At 45.1% G+C, this 18275-nt stretch overlaps 1 protein-coding gene across 5 annotated transcripts in view; it reads right to left on the reverse strand.

The window, feature by feature from the left end:
- Positions 1-234: 234 nt before the first annotated feature.
- Positions 235-18275, reverse strand: part of GLIS2 (GLIS family zinc finger 2) — a 120831-nt gene continuing 102790 nt past the window's right edge. For all 5 annotated transcript variants that reach the window (XM_068244183.1, XM_068244182.1, XM_068244181.1 and 2 more), the window contains exons 4-7: positions 14019-14192; positions 13706-13839; positions 8673-8791; positions 235-8058 (exon numbers count right to left, since the gene is read on the reverse strand). In XM_068244183.1, coding sequence (XP_068100284.1) covers positions 7325-8058; positions 8673-8791; positions 13706-13839; positions 14019-14192 — 1161 coding nt within the window. In that variant the 3' untranslated portion in view covers positions 235-7324. The remainder of the gene's footprint in view (positions 8059-8672; positions 8792-13705; positions 13840-14018; positions 14193-18275) is intronic.

The raw sequence follows: 18275 nt of genomic DNA on the forward strand, positions 1-18275 counted from the left end.
TGCGGATAAACCAGGCGGCTGAGGAGGACGGTGAGGAAGCGATAAGCCTGGCAGATGCACCAAGTATGTACACTTTTTATTTGAAGTCCCATCTCTGGTACACTTTAAGACAGACTCTGTCTTTTACACTGGAAGCACTCTTTCTCATGTTACACCCCTCCTGTATGCAGTGACTTCACATTTGGAACTGAGCAGCTGACACAGTAACAGGAGACAGAATCAGACACAAAATACTTCTGCTGTTGTATTTTTTATTAAGTTTTAATAGTTGAATAAATGCCCCCATGTCAGGGTGGCATCTCGTTGGCAGCTCGCCCCTTAGGGAGCTTACAGGACAATCTCCGCACTCGAGGGGGCGGTCTCGTCATGACGCAGTCACGCAGCATCTCTCATGCACACCTATTAAAGAGCTGTCTTGGCTTGGACACAGATTGAGGACAGACATGAAGGGGGCGGGAGCTCAGTTATGATACAGAAGGCACTTCATCATTGCTGCCTGCAGATCATTGCTCTGGTGGGCGGAGCCACGCAGAGCATCACTCCCTTGAATTAGGACTTCACTCTAGTAAATCGGGAACAATATCCTGGGCTCCTCAGCTCAACTTCAACCTTCATGCCAGTACAGTGATACTCCAGTAATGAGTCCAGAGGAAACAGACGTAATTAAAGGGCAGCTCCAGGCTACATAAACGCTTGAAACACATACATAGAATCCATTTTACTTGTCAGTTCTGTATGAAGTACATACCCTTATGATGCAACTGCCCCTGCTGCTATAGCTGCAGTACATTAAGATAGTGATAACACTTTACAGAGGTTGTGGTCCTCTGTGGCACTGCCCCGTCTCTTGCCTTCCCTTTACACTACACACTATTTGCAGGATTCAACACTCCATAAACACAAGTAAAACCTGAACTGAAGATACATTTTACAACAGTAGATTGAACCTCTCTATTTTCAATTGATGGCGTTAAATTTTAAGTTCACATAGCAGCCATTTCAGTGTGACATACAATCTGGTTCATTCAGCTTCCAACATAGAAACTTTTCAGCTTTTGTTAACAGCAGCATTTTCTCACCCAGACAAAACTAATTTTATTCTGTTTACTCTCCAGAGCCGTGGATGCATTCGACTTCCTGTTCCACAGCTTCATTTGCAAAACCGATAACATTGCTCTATTAACACTTTCAGTGCTAAGAATAATGGACACAGGCAGGGTGAAAGTAGGCTTAGTTCTATATGTATCCATGGTTATCTCATCATGGGGTTGATTCACTAACCTATGGTAATGTCGACATGCGCAGGCATGGCCTGGCAATATTAACAATACCGCCACCAGCAGTGTATTGTGCAATTAGCATGCTACTGTAGCAACGTTCACGTTACTTGTGTACTGCAGGTTGCATTAACTGCACAACCTCCAATACACTGCAGGTGGCAGTACTGGTAATAGTGCCATAGGCTAGTGAATTGCCAACCTCAGTTCAGGTAAGCTTTAAGACTGATCATAACTTTCAGCTAGCGTTTTACAGCTAAGTATTGTGTGAGTAATTACACAGACTGAATTGAAAAAATGATTACATGACTTGTGAACTAAAAACTGGGTTCATGTATTTGTCTAAAGCTGCCCTTAAAGTACCAGCAATAATGATATACAGTACTGTATGTAAAGTATGTGTCGTAGAGTACAATTCCTATAGGCTTGTCTATCAGTAATGTACAACTGAACTAACTACTCCTGACTGTAAATGTTTTTTTCCCTCAAGTAGGTCAGAAAAGGAAAGTTTAATTCTGATTGGCTGGCTACCTACCTAACTGCAAGTGCTAGCCTCCCACTGAGTAGGACTCAAAGTCTATTTAAAGCTGAACCTCTGGCTGTTCAGTATTACTGGCATTTGGTTAGTATGGCAAATAACCTTATCATTCATCATACCCAAGTGTCCTACATTTTGGAAAAGCTTCACATGAATTGGTGGCCAGTTGAAAAGGGATATCTGTAGTTGCATGAAAGAGAACTTTCACAAATAGATGTTTTTTTCCACCAGTGTACTCCTATTGGTCAGCGATAACTATCCCTCTCGTAAAGAGTTGAGATCACAGAGACTGCCTTGTTTTGTGAAGAGCTCAGTGCTGATAACAGGCAGATTACAGAGACTGTCTTGTTTTCTACCTGTGCTCAGTGCTGATAACAGGCAGATTACAGAGACTGTCTTGTTTTTTTCCTGAACTCATGGCTAGTAAAAGGCAGATTACAAACACTGTCCTGTTTTCTGCCTGTGCTCAGTGCTGGGAACAGGCAGATTACAGAGACTGTCTTGTTTTGTGCCTGAGCTCAGAGCTAGTAACAGGCAGATTACAGAGACTGTTTTATTTTCTGCCTCAGCTAAGTGCTAATAACGCAGATTACTGAGACTGTCTTGGTTTGTGCCTGAAAACAGGGCTAGTAACAGGCAGATTATAGAGACTGTCTTGTTTTCTACCTGAGCTCAATGCTAACAGGCAGATTACAGAGACTGTCTTGTTTTGTGCCTGAGCTCAGAGCTAGTAACAGGCAGATTACAGAGACTGTCTTGTTTTGTGCCTGAGCTCATTGCTGATAACAGCCTCAGGCAGATTACAGAGACTGTCTTGTTTTGTGCTGGTAACTGGCATTTGGTCTGGAGCAATACAAATACTGGCAATACTGGTCTATCACATTTTCACTGTGAGTTGGAATGTAACCTTATAAATTAATCAATTCCTTTTCTACAGGAAACATACATTCAATTCTAGTAAAGTGCCTTGATCCACAGGAACCAATCAGAATTCACCATTAAGCGCTAGTAGCGTCTGGTTGCTAGAGTTAGTTAATTTTCCTCTCTTTTGAAGCAGCCCCTACATGCCTGTTTATATTATCCTTAGAGATTTTTGTATGGAACACAGAGACATATAGGGGGAGCACACATACCGCCCAGGTCTGTACATCATTATCGCTGTGATGTTCCTGGAGACAGTCCCACTGCCAAACAACACATTACTGCCAATGCAAGAGGCAGCATAACTGCAAATCACAGCTATCTGCTGGTAAACCCCAAATTCAGTTGCTTCTTTTACCCATTGAATGGTCCAGAATAATCATTTAAATTAATTAGGAGATGAAATGGTTTGTAAGAAAAAAAAACTGCAGTTTTTACCAAATAAAAAGGAAAATACCAGCTTCACCAATTCACAGATCCTCATCTTCTCCTCAACAACCTCCTGGTGCCAGCTCACTACAGTCTGAGGCCACACCTCCCTACTAGGTAAGGAACGCTGTGATAGGCCATCAACAGTTGGGTGTGACATACTATTTGAATAAAGGAGGAGTTGTTAAGACTGACCAGTAGTGAGTAGGCAGATGGGGGTCTGTGAGGGTGCAAACAGCTATTTTCCTTTTAATATTTTGCAAAGACTGCAATATTTTTTTTTCGTACAAAACTTAATTTAGGTGTAATTCATTTAGTTATAGAAAGACTGTGCCTGCAGTGGGGTACAAACCTTGGGAGCCTCTGGAGGCTCCACCCATCCTCCTCCACCACTTCATTCCAGCGCTGAGACCTCTGAAAAATAAATTGCTGCTCACGCATGTGCAGCAGCACAGACCAGCTCCGGCTTTGGTGAAAAAAGCAGAGCCTGATCGGGTCCATGGTGCTGTGCATGCGCAAACCACCTTCACAGTAGCACTGACCTGATCGGGCTCGCTTTTTTCTGCTGAAGCCCGAGTGGTTTCGTGCTGCTGCACAGGTCCAGAGTGGCTGCGCTTTGAGGATCTCATGGCTGGACCGGCCTGGCTGAGGAGAATGGGGAAATCCTCTCCAGAATCCAGAGGCTTCCCCCTCCGAAGGTAAGTATTCCAAATTGACTGTAGCAAAACTCACAGGATTGCTTTAGCATTAACAGTTTTCCTTTTGACCTGACAGAGGCAGCCTAGAAGCTTTCTTGTTGCCACATCTGTGAAGTATTCACTACACCTCCTCAGGCGCCCTTCAGTCAGTCAGGGCCCCTCAGCAGCGCCTCAGTCACACTTGCACACCACTCTCACAGTCTATAAGATAGCTTGGGCAGCTCCATCACTGCTGGAGCCAGCCGACATCTTCCTCCCCGCATGTCCTTAAATGAGGGTTATATAGGGATTCTGATTTCCAAAAGCGAAAAGGTTTTTTGGCGCGCTCTCCAGAGAAGCATCGAGAAGCAGCACTCACTGCGCCTGAATGCGTTGTCAGGGAAAATCCAGAGAACGGGAAGGAGGGAGGGGAGCTGAGTTCTCGACTTAACAGGAATGTTACGTGGAAACATAAATGACTGACAGAGAGGATTATGGGAAAGTGCGGAGAGAAGGTTAGTGCAAAGGCTAATTTGAGCGAGAAAAGATGAATCAGTAGAATGTAGGAACAATGTAAGACCGGCCATACACTGTCCCATCGTCACTAGTGAGGGGGTGGTTGGTTTCAGACATCTCTTGGATCAGTCGTGTGATTGGCTGACGGAGAAGGGAACAATGCTGGAATGGTGGCACCAAGACAAAAGGACAGGTCATGCCTTCATCCTGTGTTTGGCGACTGTATTAGGGACAAGCAGATCTCATGGTTACCTAATTGTGACCGTTCCTATCATCAGTGGCCGCCTGAGCGCTTAATGAGCGCGCCTAGGAAAGCGTTAAATGCTGTTCAGCGACTGGTGTCTCGTTATCTTCCACAGGAGACGCAGATGAAGGCTGAGCGGTGTCTGGGCCCTTCCCGGAGATCAATCGCGCCGCCACAGACAGGTTGTTATACACATAATGCAGAGAAAATCGAACCGCTCTCGGTGGCAGCTCTCGGCACAGCTGAAGTCAGGAAAGGGCTCAGATACCGGCATTAATGAGATTAGGGTTACAAACGACAGTACAGAAATTTGTGTGTGAAACTCTAGCTAAAACTTTTTCTTTTCTTTTTTTTAAACTTAGTTTTAGGTGGGATGAGGTGAATTCTGACCTTCCACCAGGCCTTAAAGAAGAGCTCCTGAAGTCTGGATCTGAGGATCCCAGGGAGATCGTTACTGAGCCTTGTACAGACATTAGACTTTTGTCATCTGAGACAATTGTTTATGAGCATTGTGGTTGTCATTTGACGGCCTGTTCAGTCCTCCCTGTCCTCTGATTGTGGGCATCGCAACTGACTGCACTGGATATTGTTTGGCTTATTGTTATTGTAATCCCACCGGGTGTTCTCCTCCCTCCGCAGTACAGTAAATGAGGCTCAGCAGAGGCAACATGCATGTCTTTATGGGGGTAACTGTGCAGACTAAAGATAATAATTGTATTATGCTTAAACACTTTCCACCCCCTCCCCCCCCCCCCCCCAGCAGTTTTTTTTCAGGTGTGCTGGGGGGACATGCCTGGTCACAAAATCACGTTGGCAGCAGCGATCTGAAGGGTCTGCATGAGGTGGTGGAGCCTTGTGGATCATAATGAAGGGCTGGATTTGTGGATCATCACAAAGGGATGTAACCTAAAGCTACGTACATAAGTACTATTAGTGTCACTCATTAGGTTCGTGCTCGATCCTGCAGGCGGCAATGCGGGGCATGAGTGCTGTACAGATGCCATAGCGGAGTGATGTGTACTGTTGCTTTGAGGAGGGGGAAGAGGGATAATGGTACAGCCCATGATGGACCAGATTTCAGGCAAGTTAAGGTGGGGGTGAATAATACTATTCAGAATCGCTTTTATTTAAAGATCCTTTAGTTCTTGCTGAGACCGCCCCTTGGCCGCGTTTAGCATGACTTGCGTATGTAGCCTTTGGGTGGAGGCACACACCAACACAAAATAGATTTTCATTGGTCAGCTGTTGGAATGTCTATTTGTGGAATGAGCATTTGGAAATGTAGTGTGAGTGAAGGAGTCCCCTGACACCACCGATAACGTTGTTAGTGATCCACCATATTGGATCTAACAACCTCTAATCATTGACTGTAGTCCTTGCAGCAATGTATCTTTCTGCTGCCCCTCCCCCACCATAAGAGAGAACAGGCATGTCTACAATGCTTCCAACAATGTTCCCAGGTGTCATCGCAAATGATCTTTCTGGGCCACAATGATACCAGACAACTTAGCTTCATGGAGCTCTCCTTTAATTGCCATCTTTGACGCCAGGTGGGAAATTTTAACTGTCGCCAGCAGGGCACAACCAGTTTTCTTTGTTACCCTATTTGGAGTGCATTCTCCATATCGTTCACTGATAAAGATGGGGGAGGGGCCTGTGAGCGGTGCCATTGCCCTCCTGGACTCTGAAGGCACAAATATGAATAATGGCCATCAAGAAAAAAAAATTCAAATTACAGTAGAGGCCAGACTGAGGGTACAGGATGAGGTTAGTAATGTGCACAATCAGGTGTATCACCTGTTTTCACCCAACATTTCATAAGTTTTGCGTAAAGTTTCACTTTAATGTTGATGGGCTCAGGGTCCAAAGTCATGTCCCTGAGGGACCATAATCACTCACTAACAGAGATTTTCTGCCTCTGGAGGACATATTTGGACCCTGCCTCCCATTCTAGGGATATGAACGCTTAGTTTTCTCTCAGCTCTGGTTATAATACTCATATGTACAAGGGATGGCCTTTGATGTGAAATTCAGCAGAATGGGACTAATACAGGCCCAAGAGAAGATCAGTCCTGCAAAGAGCTATATGAATTGAAGAAAGTTAAAGGATAAACAGACGGATTTATATCAGAGATGATAAGCACTGCAGAGAATTGGAGAGTGGATAAGAGATTGCAAGTCCCCCAAGACTATCCACGCTCCGCTCCCTCTTGTCATATCAGAGTCAGCTCGATCTGAGCATCTCCCAAATTATTGCTTTTCTCAGAAGGTTGTAGCACCTTCTCTCGTGATTTCTGAGAAACGAAAGTTGACAAGGTAACTTCACCTGGCCTCAGAGACCCTCTAAACCTCACAAAGTGCTTCATTCTCCTCCTCAGTCCTCCAAAGCTCTCTCCATCAGATTTCTTTACAGAAGAGTCCTCAGAAATTGTCTTTACCATATCATAATCACATTTGCATTTGGCATTCCTCCTGCCGGTTTTGGTCCCACTTACGAAAGGGAAAAGCCATTCTGCAGGTAACGCAAAATATAAATCCGGTCTCCTCCCTTCCTTAGAATGGTGCCACCATCTGTTCACAAAGCTGAAGGAGCACATTCTCTGAATTGTTACTTGTGCAAGAGGTCTGTGGGAATCACACGGCTGGAAATGTAACCAGGTCAATGCCCTGGGCAGGGCGTGTGAGTAGGCTTAGCGGGCACAGTTGTCAATTTGCAGCGGCCTCAGTTGACCACTGCTGGTTTCAGTAACACAGACCCAGGAGGAATGACCACCCATCCTGGAAGAAGGGAATCTGAGCCCATGTTGGGGGAAAGATCTAACACCCCACCAGGCAGGAGAGAGAGACCATCTATGGAATTGGCCCTCATCTTGGATCCTTCAGTCCTCTCACCGTTTTCTGACTTTTGAGCTTTAAGCCGCTTTTCATTTTCCGATTTCCCTGATGTTACCAAGGAGACCAGAGGCAGGCCGAGTCCTGCTGCTGTGTAAGCTTGAGACAACAGCGAACCCTTTGCCAGGTTCAGAGGTGACCCCGCCAGTGTCAGCATGGGGTTTTGTAACCCAGCCAAGGCTGAGGCCACCCCGTTACAAGCCAGTGAGCTGAGGTCTAATGGTCCTGGTGTCAGTGGGATTGGCAGTGTCTGGTTTCCAAAAATGGCTGCCGGATTTGGAATGATAAGCTGGGCACTGCTTGCATAGCTGCTGTCTCCCGTGGCTAACAGTTTGGGGGGCTGGTGAATTTTTAGTAGCTGGCGTTGCTGGTGTGAGATGAAGTGCCCATGGGCCTTGATGTGCTTGCGCAGGGAGCTCGGGTCCGTGTAACGCTTCTGACATCCGGGCATCTTGCAGTAGTAGGGCTTGTCAACGTAGTGAGTGCGTGTATGCTTGAAGCGGTCGCTGGAGTTGGAGTAGCGTTTGTTGCAGCCCTCGTAGGGACACATGTACGGCTTCTCTCCTGCAGAAAAAGACAAAAAGAATATCTCAGAAGAAGACAAATATGACTTGTGGAATCTACTAATGCATTGACCTCTGTTACTGTCTCACACTGCCCCCTAGTGACAAGTGGCTATAATACATACCCATTACAGCAGTACTAATTAGAAGCAAGGGAAGTAATACATTAAAGTGTTAAAATAAATTGGCCTATAGCACTCTCAAACCTCTAAATAAATTGGCTGCTAAAGGTTTAGAATGGTGAAAGCATCATGCTGTGGGGGTGTTTTTCAGCAACAGGGATTGGGAGACTGATCTTAGGGTTAAAAATGCAGCAATGTAGTGTGATATCGTCAATGAAAACCTCAAAATATGTTCAGTCCTATTTCAATTTTTTTTATCATGGTGTCCTAGAGTGCCCCATCTATAACTCTAGCAATGGTCTTGGTATGAAGCGTATGCATTGCCTTCAAGTAACCAATCAGCCTATCACATTCCTGTTACTAGGGCAGGCTAGAACATCTGAAAGGTAGACGATATGGTTGCTAGGAGAGAATCAGAAGGTGCTCTCCCGCTAGTCACTTCACACAAGTACATACGTATATTCCGGAGAGCCGAGATTGGCAGGAGTCATACCCGTGTGAGAGCGGTTGTGTATCTTCAGGTTCTCCAGCCGCGAGAAGCTCTTGTGGCAGGTCGGGCAGCAGTGCGGCCTCTCGTTAGTGTGCGTTCTAATATGGATGAGCATCTTGTACCTGCATATTCCACACAGAAGTATCCTGTCAGATCTACTTCATGCCATAACACACATATTAGTAGCGAGTAAACACAGGAACAATCAATAACCAGGCTAAACATCTATACGGACTAGAGTTTTTGTTTCTTAAAGCAAATCTTGACATTATTAACCACTTGATGACCCAGCCTTTACCCCCCCTTAAGGACCAGCACTACTTTTTATGATCTGTGCTGGGTGGGCTCTGCAGTCCCCAGAGCAATCAGATCGCCCCCCTTTTTTCCCCCCCTATGGGGATGATGTGCAGGGGGGGGTCTAATCGCTCCGGTCTGCAGGTATGTTGCGGGGGGGGGGGCACCTCAAAGCCCCCCTCCAAGGCAAAATTCCCCCCTCCCTCTCCTACCTGTCCCCCCTGGTGATCGGGGCTGCACAGGACACTATCCGTCCTGTGCAGCCAGTGACAGGCTGTCCCCTGTCACATGGCGGCGATCCCCGGCCGCTGATTGGCCGGGGATCGCCGATCTGCCTTACGGCGCTGCTGCGCAGCAGCGCCGTACAATGTAAACAAAGGAGACATACGTCTCTTACGTTTACATTTAGTCTGCGAGCCGCGATCAGCGGCTTGCAGGCTATTCACAGAGACCCGCTCCGTGATCTAACAGGAAACGGCCACTCGCGCGAGCGGCCTTTCCTGATTAATTAGGGAGGCACCTGGCGACGCAGATCTGCGTCGCTGGTCCTCCAGCTACCACTTTGCTGCCGCACGGTATGAGTGTGCGGTCGGCAAGTGGTTAAAGGGATCCAAGCAACTTTTTTTTCACAGTTTGCCCTGGTTTCTAATAGCTGTAGGAGCTGCCATTCTCCCCCCTCCCCTTCCCTCTTATTTATCCAGCGGAAGGTGTTAAGGTAATCAAGTGTGACTTCTCTAAACAGTTTGAAAAACAGTGTCCCAGTGAAGTACTTCCTGCCCAGCAGGGAGTATGTTACTAGCCAGGGGCAGACATATGCATATGACTCTGTCGCCACACTGTGGCACAGGGTCATGTGAAGCTTCATATCTGCAGTGTGATGCGGTACTTGCACTGCATCACACAAAACCAGTGTAAAACCAGCCTTAGAACTGAGCTGTTCATGTTTTGAGTAGCTTTGGGCTCATAAGCTAGATTACCTCATCCTGAGTGTACTGCTGCTGCTCATTGTCCTTGGGGTCCCCTATGCCCGGTCCTCTTATCTCCAAAGCCGCCCTGAAGTTACTCTGAGTGGTGCAGAAGAATTCTGAATTGCGCAAGCTTTGAATTGCACCTTTGCAGTAAAAGAAACCTGTCATGGACGAGCACTCGCTTGAACTGTGCCCGCGTAAATCGGAACTGCACCTGCCCAGTACTCAATCTGATGGTGCCACTTGGGGAAAAGTATCCCATCAAATATGAAGAAAACAAGAACAAAAAACAAGGGAGACCCCCAGGGCCAGTTCTAGACTATTTGCTGCCTGTGGAAAACTCGTGAGGATGCGCCCCCCCACCCCAATTTGGAATGATCGCACAGCAACCGACAATTTACTCCGCTTCATTTAATGTTCTCACATGACATGCTGCAGCTCAACACAATAGCATATTGGCTGGTTGTGAGTGTGTGACAAACTACTCACCCTCAGCCACTCCATTTCTCCTCAGTCAGGACAGCAGTGCCACCTCCTCCCTTCTGCTGTGCAGGTCAAATAAAACACTGCTGCACTCCTGTCTCCCCCCCCCCCCCCCCCTCACTGTCAGACTCCTCACACAGCACAACAAGCTGCTTTTCCTCCCAGATGATGACCTCTTCATCTCGCTCTCCTCTAGCTTCTCCTCCTACTCTGACTGCATGCTGTAAGTGTGATCAGTACAAACATGCTGCCCCTATAATTACTGTACCTAATGCAAATATTTCACCTTGCTTCATGAGAGATCCAGCCCTGGAGACCCCAAGGACAACAAGCAGGGCCAGAACAATCAGGAGGAGGTAATCTAGCCCATCATGGGCTTCATTCAGTAATTGTGGTCTGCCAGGGGTACTTTATAAGGTCCTGCATGTTACTATTGAGTAGAAGGTTTGTCTTTTTTCAAGCTATTTTGCTCATCTACCTTCCTCCCGTCAGTTCCCCCCTCTGTTTATAAACTCGACTGATCCGTGTGGTGGGCTGACGTGGTCGAGTCTACAGAGAGGGTGGCAAGAGAGGAGAGGATGGCAAGAAGTTAGTTTAGCAGAAGAGCTCCAACAGGATGGGCCTCCTTCTGACCTCCCCCTTTAAGCAAGCTGATAAAACAGGAATTTACAGAATAGGAGTCAGACTGTAATCAACACAGAAAGGAGACTGCAGTCAAGAAAGAAGCAATACTGATATCAAGCCTGTTGACTTCTAGCAAGTTATAGATAATGAATTATCACCAAAACGTGTGATTTCATTGACTTTTATTGACTTTGACAGCGAGCGTTAGCAGCTGTTACAAGCGCTATAAAACTAAGAGTGCCTTAATTAGTGTCATTGCATGCTACCAGCCCTATTGGCATCACAGCGTGGGTAATGGGGGACCGGGCAGTCAGTGCACGCTATGCCGTTGAATTGCAGCATAGCGACCGCTACCAACATAATGCGGCTCCACTCCTCCTGGCATTATCACTAGCTGGTCCAGTCACATTAAAGGACCTGATCCCTGCACTCTGATTGGCCCAATAGGCTGTCTGTCACATGACATAGCATGCAATGACACTAATTAAGACACACCTAGTTTTATAGTGCTCGTAACAGCTGATAACGCTCGCTGTTAACACAGTGCTAACATTAGTCAATCAGCCCCACGGAGTTTCAGATCAGTAAACTGCCTTGTTTGAACCCCATCTGGCATGTTCCCTGTGTGTTTGGCCTCGTGTGTGAAGATGTGTGGCTGAAACACGCATGCCAGCCTATACCAGCACCCGTCCTCCACCAGCACTGTGCAAGCGGTAATGTCATTGCCCTGGGGAGAGACTCTGGTCACTTGTACATTCCTGACCCGAGCACTGGAGCATGAAGATCAGCTACTGCAGGCGGGGTGGACAGAGCTGTGTAAGGTCACATGCTGTAAGCACTCCTGATCTGACTGTCATCATAGTCCTGAACACTTCACATGACAAAGAAAGATTACTGTGGCACTAAACACTGTCATAGATTTAGTAATTACTATCCCATATCAGTGGGCCTCATTTACTAGAGCTTCAGTAATCAGTGATTATCTGCTAAACACAAAAAAAAATGCACTATTTACTACTAATAAGAGCAGTAGAGTACGGTACCTTGTATGCCATAAGTAAAAGCAAGGTGCTTTTACTAATAAAAAGTGTCTGCATGCAGCCCCACAATATCACAATATTATTAACCATCAACCAATGACTGCTGTGAGCTGATAAGCTATGTTTTTCATACTGAAATGACAAGTAAGAGGTATATGGCTTGCTATATATAAATGGAGACTGCCATATTTATTTCAGTTGCCTGGCAGCCCTGCGGATCTATTTGGCTGCAGTAGTGTCTGAATCACACCAGAAACAAGAATGCAGCTAATTTTGTCACATCTGACAATAATGTCAGAAACATCTGATCTGTATATGCTTTATCAGGGTCTATGGCTGAAAGTATTAGAGGCAGAGGATCAGCAGGATAGCCAGGCAACTGGTATTGCTTAAAAGGAAATAAATATGGCAGCCTCCATAGCTCTCTTACCTTGGGTTCACTTTAAGCAATACTAGTTGCCTGGCAGTCCCGCTGATCACTTTGGCTGCAGTAGTGTCTGAACCAGACACCTAAAACAAGCATGCAGCTAATCCAGTCAGACTTCAGTCAGAACACCTGATCTGCATGCCTGTTCAGGCTGGGATCACATGGAGTTTTTTTAATCTCGTGTGATTTCCCGACTAATGGAAACAAACTTGAATGCGCATATAATGAAAGTCTATAGCTGCATTGCAAATCACAGCTCTCTATGATTTGCAATGTACTGTTTTAAAATTGCACAACATGTTGGATCTTAACACATAATATAGCATGCATTTCGCATACAGTGCTTTCCTACGGGGGAAAAACCCCTATGCATTTTACATGTGGTTTGTTTAAAAAAAAAAATACAGAATTTTTCCCTGTTAAGAAAAAGGCAGATGATTTAAAAAACGCAACATTTTATTCATGTTACTTTCTTAAAACAGAAAGAATTTGCGATAATTCAGGTTGGAGTGAGCTTGAGATGTCTCCCAGAGCACCACTGCTGAATATATGCAAATTAACCATTGTTACCTTAGAAGCTAAACACACCTCCAGAACCGCTGGAATGCAATGATGTGTCAGCTTGTTAATTTGTACAGAGCCATAATAATCCAACATGCATACAGACTGTTTCGGATTGTTTGATCATCATCAGTGCATGACATGGATTAATTCGGCTCTATGGAGTAGGGCTTGTAACACCGAGAGGTACAGACTAACCAGCAAGCTCATGGTGACCCAGAACTCATTGGTGTGTGTACAATGGTCCTAAAAGCCCCCTTACTAAGATGTTATGGAAAACAAAAGTTTGCTTTCCTAAAACAGAAAGAATTTGCGATAATTCAGGTTGGAGTGAGCTTGAGATGTCTCCCAGTGCATCACTGCTGAATATATGCAAAGTAAGGGGGCTTTTAGGACCATTGTAGCCCCTCACACACTCCAATGAGTTCTGGTTCACCCTGAGCTTGCTGGTTAGTCTGTACCTCATGTTACTTTTGTCACTGTTTTTACTATGTCTACCAATTCTGTATCTTGTATACTGGTGTACAGCATTATCTGTATTATTATGTACCCCATGTTTGTTTCTTACTTTGTACAGCACCACGGAACATGTTGGTGCTTTATAAATCAATAATAATAATGTAAAGTTCTGTGTCTCACCTGGCGTTGAATCCTCTCCCCCGGCGGGCGCATCCCTCCCAGTGACAGCAATATCCGGCATCCTTCTCTGGCTTCACATGGAAATCATTAACATGATCCACTAATTCTTGCAGGAGCTCAAACAGGCGGTTACACTGCAAGGTCAGAGGTCAGAGGTGAGCCTAGCCAGGAATGCAGCACTCAGAGGAGGGGGGGGGGGGGCAGTGTGATGAAACAGAGGCAGATAATGGAATGTGACAGCGGGATAGAGAACAGGCAGGTGGACATCTAAGCACACAGAGGTCCTGTGGGGCCTCCAGGAGGTGACCTTTACCTTTGCCCACTGGCACACCAGCTGCTTCTGCTCTGTGTATTCCAGGGACAGCCTCTTCTCCTTGGGGGGAGTCAGGAACACCGATGGGGGGAGCTGGAGTCCGGAACTGAGAGGCAGGAAAAACTGGAAAGGGCTGGGAGTGGTGTCCCCCCTGCAGCGCAGCGATGGTATGTCCTGAGGGATAGAGAAGTGATTAGTGGACTGCGGATGGTCAGTATTACAGGACATTCCCTGAGGAAATATAAGAAGCAGAAAATACATCATGCAATTTCCATGCCTGGCTGCACCTCCTCTCATAGCACTATGCTGTATCCTATCAGCTGCAGGCAGAGAGAGAAACCCACAAACACAGGCAGTAGCTGAATGTATTTTTGGTGTAAACTTTTGAGGAAATTCAGGTGTCTTCTTTATAGTGAGGTGAGAGTGACATGGAGGTTGCCATATTTTTTTTAACAGTATATCGAGGTTGCCATGTTTATTCCCTTTTAAACAGTACCAGTTGCCTGGCAGCCCAGGTGATCTATTTGGCTGCAGTAGTGTCTGAAGTACACCAGAAAGAAGCATGCGGCTAATCTTGTCAGATCAATGTCACACAATAATGTCAGAAACACCTGATCTGCTGTTATGCTTGTTCAGGGTCTATGGCTAAGAGAATCGGTAGGATAGCCAAGCAACTGGTATTAAATATGGCAGCCCCCATAGCTCTCTCACCTCAGGTTCACTTTAAGCATGATATTATACAAATAACTGGAAAAAGTGAGTACAGCTATCACATTTTAGTAAATATTGTATAACAGACCCTCCCCTACTTACAAACAGTCTTCCAGGGGATTATTTGTAAAGCCTTGTACACACAGCCGACCATAGTCGTTTGAAACGATCGTTCCAGTAGGTATCAATTGTTGTTGTATGTGTGTACACACCTTAAAGAGACTCCGTAACAAAAATTACATCCTGTTTTTTATCATCCTACAAGTTCCAAAAGCTATTATAATATGTTCTGGCTTACTGCAGCACGTTCTACTATCACCATCTCTGTAATAAATCAACTTATCTCTCTCTTGTCAGACTTGTCAGCCTGTGTCTGGAAGGCTGCCAAGTTCTTCAGTGTTGTGGTTCTATGATGCATCTCCCCCTTCCAGGCCCCTCTCTGCACACTGCCTGTGTATTATTTAGATTAGGGCAGCTTCTCTCTTCTCTCTTATCTTTTACAAGCTGGATAAATCCTCCTCTGAGCTGGCTGGGCTTTCACATACTGAGGAATTACATACAGGCAGAGCTGTCCGCACTCTGCAGGAAGAAACAGCCTGACACTTCAGTGGAAGATAGCTGCAGGGGGAAAGAAACTATCTCTTGAGATTCAAAAGGAAGGCTGTATACAGCCTGCTTGTGTATGGATGTATTTTCTATGTCTGGACATACTGTACATCAACCTACTTCCTGTTTTGGTGGCCATTTTGTTTGTTTATAAACAAACTTTTAAAAACTGTTTTTAACCACTTTTAATGCCGCGAGGAGCGGCAAAATTGTGACAGAGGGTAATAGGAGATGTCCCCTAACGCACTGGTATGTTTACTTTTGTGCGATTTTAACAATACAGATTCTCTTTAAGATAAATTTGTTTTGTAAGTTGAGGCCTGTGTTATACATGGTGAAACGTGGATAAAGGATTTACTTTTGGACAAGTCTGGATTTGGATATATAGTATAATAAACTGTGTTTTTTTGGTCTTTTCAATGTGCTATTAGCGTGTTCAATGTGCTATTAATGTGTATAAAACTACCTATAACAGTTGATATAAAACTGTAACATTTTATCAACAAATATATGTAACAAAAAACAGTTGTATAATTTGTACATGGAGACATTCTTGTATCTTTGAAACATTGTAACTTCATTTGTTAGTAGCGCTCGCTATGCTACTCTGAAAAGGCATGTTGACTCTGATAGGCGTGTTAACTCTGATAATGTGTGTTAACTCTGATAAGGCATGCTATGTGTCTTATTGAATCAAGCCCCAATGTGTATAACAATCTTAGCCTCCGCTACTATAGTAATTACCAATTCTGTATTTTGTACCAACTCTGTGTGTTGTATATTGTTGCATACCATTGTCTGTATTATTTTGTACCCCATGTTTGTTTCTTACTTTGAACAGCGCCACTGAATATGTTGGCGCTTTTATAAATAAATAATAATTAGGGCCAGCTCCTACTATAAAAGCACACCCACCCAATGCAGGTGCTGTGCAAAATATGAACATTCAGATCCCTACAAGCAATAGATATTCTGCACATGAACCAAGAGAAGCCAGAACTGTTAAGGCCTGTCCCACCAGGCGATTTTTCTGTCGATTTTTTCAACGACCAGCAATTTTTTGCGCGAGGAGTCATCGTTTCCGCAATCTCACGATGTGGGTACAGGCAAACAACATTTAGTGACGTGCAGTGATAACAATGGTCATGGCAGATCAGATCTTCAAGATCCCGCACAAAATACTGCGATCGCTTGACTTCCTGTTTGCGCCGGTCGTGTGACATTGCTGGCCGGCCGGAAGATGGATCGTGGAATGCTCGTCTTGCAGGGGACAATGCTGGACCCATCTTCCTCCGTCAGGTGGGGGGTATTTAGCTTTAGGAGAAATCTGAGGGAATCAACAGGGAATGCAAAATGTATGGACTACAGATCAGCCCTAATTATGAGTTCAAATTAAGAACAACAAAATTCAGATAAGTAGTAAGGTTGAACAACTACCCCATAACGAATAATCAAATGACATCTGAAACTTTACCACAATCCACAGTAAAGTAGTGAAACCAACAGCGGTAAACCCATACACAGGAATGTAAGAAATAAAGACCAAACCACATTGCTTCCCTTTTTTTTGGGGGGGGGGGGGGGGGGGGGGGGGACAAAGACACATCAGAAGAAGAAGGGCAGACAGGAACTCCAGGAAGATCAAAGAACCACCAAAAGAAGAGTAAAACAAAGAGAATTCCAAAAGGATCTTCAATTTGAGGTCCAAGACATTAACTGACTTGGAAATGACATTACTGAACAAGGGATTGAAGTTTGCACCTACCATGAAATTTAATAAATTGGTAACTTTTATAGATATAAATAAATTCATGAGACAATTATGCCTCAAAACGTACACCTTGAAAAATCCATTAACCTCAGCTCATCCATACACAGCCATCTGAATATTTCCATTCTGATCTAAGACCAAATTCTACTGTAACTTTTTTTCCTATACAAGATGATCCTACGTGACATCAAGGGCTCACATTGATAGAAGGATAACCTAAGCCAAGAAGAAAGTAGAACAATCAGCACATTGAGAGAAGATCTCAAAATAAAGGTAGCCATACATCTGGAGATGGTGGGCAGATTCGACCAAAAGACAAATCTCTCTCTTATCTAATCTGATGAGAGAGGTCTGCCAGCTGCCCATACACCACAGGCCGATTCCAGATCCATTTCATGCTGAAACTGATCCGAAATCAGCCTTGTGTGCCGCCTCGCCGCACCAATGCTGTCCCCCCTAATGTAAATGTCCCCGCAGGAGTCCCCTGTAAAGGATACATTACCTGTCTGCAGCCTCCGCTTGTCCCCTGCTGGCTTCCGGGACTCCTCCTGCATACACGCACGTCCCAGGTAATGTATCCTTTACATGGGGCACCGGGGGGACATTTACATTAGGGGAGACAGTGTCAGGGTTTTGTCGCGTTCGTGGGAAATTGCACGCCGTTACCGCCGTGCACCCGATCAAGCAACATATTGCAGCATGAGCGATCTAGAATGCAACCAATTTTCGTCCTGAAATTATTGTCGGTTGGGCCTGCTCAAGTCGCCTGATGTAAGGCCAACATTACTGTCCATTCAGCAGACAAAGGAGGAGGTGTGGTGATTTAAAACTTCATTGATTATATGGAAGAAGCCAACAGGCAACTCAGTGACATGAACATCTATAAGATTCTTCACAAAGCCTAATTGTTGTTGGAGGGAATGTGGGAATGTTGGTACGCTCAAGCATATTTGTTTTGGTTTTGCCTAAGAATAGTACCTTTTTGGGTTGAGATACAATCTCTGATATCGAGAGTCCTAGATATTTCAATACCCTTGGAACACCTTTATATGTAACTGGGTAAATCCATTCCACGAATCACTCCATGAGACTTACTAGGCATATTTTAACAGCTGCCAGACTGGCTATAACTTCTCATTGGAAAAATATGGCCTCCCCCACGATATCTG

This window comes from Hyperolius riggenbachi, chromosome 7, assembly GCF_040937935.1.
Source record: "Hyperolius riggenbachi isolate aHypRig1 chromosome 7, aHypRig1.pri, whole genome shotgun sequence".
NCBI classification, from domain to species: Eukaryota; Metazoa; Chordata; class Amphibia; order Anura; family Hyperoliidae; genus Hyperolius; species Hyperolius riggenbachi.